This window comes from Atta colombica, unplaced genomic scaffold, assembly GCF_001594045.1.
Source record: "Atta colombica isolate Treedump-2 unplaced genomic scaffold, Acol1.0 scaffold32, whole genome shotgun sequence".
NCBI classification, from domain to species: Eukaryota; Metazoa; Arthropoda; class Insecta; order Hymenoptera; family Formicidae; genus Atta; species Atta colombica.
In genome coordinates this window covers 247,413-251,649 of record NW_017259426.1, presented here as the reverse complement: position 1 = coordinate 251,649, position 4,237 = coordinate 247,413, and the positions used below count along the sequence as shown (strand labels likewise).

Sequence of the window (4,237 nt, the reverse complement as noted above, 5' to 3'; positions counted from 1 at the left end):
CGAATTAATTCATCTAGTTAATTTGATTTTCAGTTACATAAGAAATAAACGATGAATACACGACGTCACTTTATAATTTTATATAATCTGCAGAAATAATGATGACAGTTAATCGTCTAACGTAAACTAAATTATAGAACAGAAGTCTCTCAATTTTTAGCTAGAATAAATTTGAGCAAAGTATGCTAAATGACATTTTAATTGAACAATCAATTAAAAAAAATAAAGGTTAACTGATTTCTTAGATGGAAAATGGATGTACCGTTCTATCACGCGCTTCTCGAGGGCAAATGCGTGCTCACGATCAAATTTACGCGTCCTAATGTATTACAATTCATCGCCAGACTGAGCGGCTAATCAGTTTCCGCAACGCTACGTGGAAAGTTTCTGATAGCAGCGGGCGCAATGGGGAACGAGCCACGTGATTCTTTTACAAAAGCCGGAGGGAGTCGTCGGGTCAGGCCAGGGAAAGCACTTACGGCTTTGCCTGGTCTTTCTCTCTCTCTCTCTCTCTCTCTCTCTCTCTCTCTCTCTCTCTGTTCTCTCAACCGCCTCTCGTTTCCTTAGGCCACAGTTTCGGGTTAGGAGATTGCGACTGTTGAGAGAAAGGGTGGGGTAAGCTTACTTTGAAATTCAGCGCGAGTGAGTGTATTCGTATGCTCTCGAAAGCGACGGAAGAGAACGTTGGGATGCGTGTGCGCGATGTTGCCGTTCTCAACGAGCGCAAATAAACACGCGCTAACACACGGAAACTCCGTGATAGTTTCTGCGAACGTACAAATTAGCAACATCGGATTTTTGAGTGCCGAGGGGGAGGAGAGAGAGAGAGAGAGAGAGAGAGAGAGAGAGAGAGAGAATAGATTGATATAATAGCTTTAGAACTATGTATCAAAGAAGAGTAAAAAAAAAGACAGAATTGCAACTAATCTTTTCAATTTCAAATGAAAAAAGGAAAAAATTAAGATATTGAATAAGTAAATATATTTAATTTTATATTTGTTTTGCATTATGATAAATAAACTTCTGCAGAAAATTTTTTTATATTTTCCTAATATCCTTTTATTAAGGATAATCTCACTTATTAATTTCAACTATCAAATCTCAACTATCAATTCTTTTTAATAATCTTTATTGTATTATTATATAGTGTGCATATATATTTGATATATTTCATATATATTTGATAACACGAACGAATAAAGATTTGAAAAGGCATTAATTGTCAATTGCTATGAATAAATTTCTGTGATATGATATCACAATTACAATATAAATAAATATTATTTCTTACATACATTAAAACGTAATTTAAAACGTAGCTTTTTATTTACAATTATGTAGATAAAACAGCCAAAAATTTCCAAGATATCTTTTTCGAGATCAAAGTTAACACTTTCTTTTTTATAATTATATTAGTTGAGGATTAAATTTCTCACTTATCGTATGGAACCGTTCTTAGAAATGAGAGATACTTGCCTGGTGGAAGGCGAATCTTCCTTACTTCCTCTCCTAGCTTCAGCGCTGCGAGCAAGAAGAGGTCCAATGTCAGTGCGCGCCATGGCGGATTCACTTCTCTGACGATCTTGAGAAGCAGCGGAAGTCGTAGTTGAAGTAGTCTTGGACGGATGGCCCTCTGTTTCCGACTCTTCCTCTGTGTCGGACTCCGTTTCCTCGGAAGAGCTGCTTGTCTCTTCATCTTCATCGTCCTCCTCTTCCTTCTTCTTCGCCACTGATTCCTCACGTGGCGTTTGAACCGGCGGTGGTGGAGCCGCACGGTTACCTAAAAATTCAAAAATTTTTGTCGATGTAATTTCCATTTTTAATCTCTTGATGAAATTATAGAATTTAATTTACAATTGTGACGAATTTTCTGCATTGAGAAAAAAGTATTTGGTATTTGTGACCATAATTACATAGTAGAAAAAAAACGATTATTAGAGTACATTTTTATTATTGCTATAATGCAGTAATAATAATTTATAGTTTTACCAAAACATATATAGTTGAAATTGAAAATGACTAAATTATAATTAAATCATAAATAATAATTGCAATTATTTTTCTTTTCTTGCAATCAGTATGCACTTCGTAATTAATGATAAATGATTAACGATAAAACTGATTCAACATTGATCGCAAGTCAATTGCAAGCTTCTTGCGAGTGATACTCTTGACATTTCTGATTGGCTGTCATAACAAGCGTACATTGATTAATCGATTTATAATGTTAGAATCATCTTAAAAAATAAGATTTAAGTACCTTTAATAAATATATTTTAGAATTTTTTTTTCATGAAGTTATTTTGCATTTTATAGGAAAAGTTAGTCTTGAGCTTTAATAATAAGGAAATATCGTAATGATGAAGGAACACTATTACAAATAAAGGATGAGACGAGCGACAAGCGGTGAGGACCTGTCGCGGTGCATAGGGATATGCATTTATGTAATCTCAGGAAGAGGGTTGTCTTTCCTTTATGTCATCTACATGTTCACAGTTGACGAAAACGCGATGCGAAAGCGGACTGATCATATCGACCAGCAGAAGAGACCGGAAACAAGAGGTAGTAACGCGAATATCGCCATGTCCGCCTGCGTGTCTCGCTTACGGCAAAATACGTTACCTCTGACTTAACGTGAGTTTCAGCGGAGATATGACAACCGGGATACAGCGCCGGAAAAGCGAAGCGACAACATTAACTAAGAGCGCTGAATGGATAACGTAATTATCGTGCCGCGTACTGTTCCGCGCCTTTGCTTGCCGATGGCTTGTCAGTTTCAATGAACTTCCGAATCTTGGAATATCGCACCAGGCTTGCCATCGCGATTACATTTTCGAATTGCAACGTTGCAATTCGTTGCACATTCGGGTGGCGCTCCGCGCAGCAGTGTTTTACGCACACCTTTCGCATACGGAATTGCAGGGCGATTGTGATGGATATGTGGACATCCGCAATTGAATACGGATACCGTCTTTTACATCAAGCCCAATGTTTGTTTGTTAAAGTTGAATCAGGTACAATCTCCGCAAAAAGTGATTGGAATTGAAAATTTATATTTTCCGTATAAAAGTGAGATCCGTATAAAAAGAATACACATATGAATATCATATACATATAAAACAGTAAATAACGACAGTTCAATAAAGTCAATATTTATATTTAACAATAAATTCTATAAATTAAATAAAAATTTTATCATTTTATCTTAATTATTTTCTAAAAACGTATTTACTTCTTATTAAAATAATTTTTAATCCAGATTCTAAATTTCCCCAAACTTTTTCATCACAACAATTTTTAAATCAGAATTTCAAATAATCTATTTATTTAAATATTTAAATAATGTCAGGCAATGTAAAAAAGAAACATAATATCATTTTATTTATATATTGAAAGTCTTGTTTTAGTGTTTCTGAGGAACGACGGAGTTTTCTGTGCGAATTAAGTTTCACGGAATAGAGACAGAAGGTTAAACACAAATTTTGTCTGTACATCCAATTTTCGCGAGGTGTTCGACGGAGTACTGAGAAGTACAACACAATAGATGAGCTAGGCGGGATTAGCGTACGAAGCGAGTAGAGACGTGCTTTCAATTCTCCTCGTATAAACAATGGGTAATAGGCGTACAACGAAATTGGGACGTGTCGCGGATAGAACGGGTTCTAGCTACGAACATGATAAAAGGGTCATCCCTTCGATTACTACGCATTGCATTGTTCCCTATTCCACTGCAACATGTAAATAAATTCTATGCACAATCCTGCTGGATTTGCAGCCAGCATTGTATATGCATCTATTAAATTGCAATTGTTTTCTCCTTTTGGTAATTAAAGAAAGTCCTTTAAGCATAAAAATCTCCCAATAAAAAAGAATCAACAAAAATCTTATGTCGTTGCACTAATATTATGCTAATAGCAAGAAATTATTAATTTCTGAGTTTTTAAATATTTTATCATCTCAAAAAAATCTATTCTTAACAAGTAAAAAAATTTGATATATTTCTTTCTCATAAAAGAAGTAATTTTTTAATAGCATCGTTCGCAATATTACCTGTTAATTTAAAACTTAACTACTGTCTCGTTTGTTTTGAAACTTTGAGTTTTAACCCTAGAACGCTAGAATTGTGCATAAAGTTGACATGCAAGTGTGTAAAGTCATTGAGCGCTTAACTACCTTTAGTCAACAGGATTGAATTTGATAGTGTTACTTTCTTCTTTTCTTTCAAGTTAATAATTAG

At 34.8% G+C, this 4,237-nt stretch overlaps 1 protein-coding gene across 3 annotated transcripts in view; it reads right to left on the bottom strand.

Annotated features, from left to right (window-relative positions):
* LOC108690401 (serine-rich adhesin for platelets) overlaps nucleotides 1-4,237 on the bottom strand; it is a 74,620-nt gene that overhangs the window by 15,018 nt on the left and 55,365 nt on the right. For all 3 annotated transcript variants that reach the window (XM_018197665.1, XM_018197666.1, XM_018197663.1), the window contains one exon: nucleotides 1,477-1,780. In XM_018197665.1, the coding sequence (XP_018053154.1) occupies nucleotides 1,477-1,780 (304 nt within the window). The remainder of the gene's footprint in view (nucleotides 1-1,476; nucleotides 1,781-4,237) is intronic.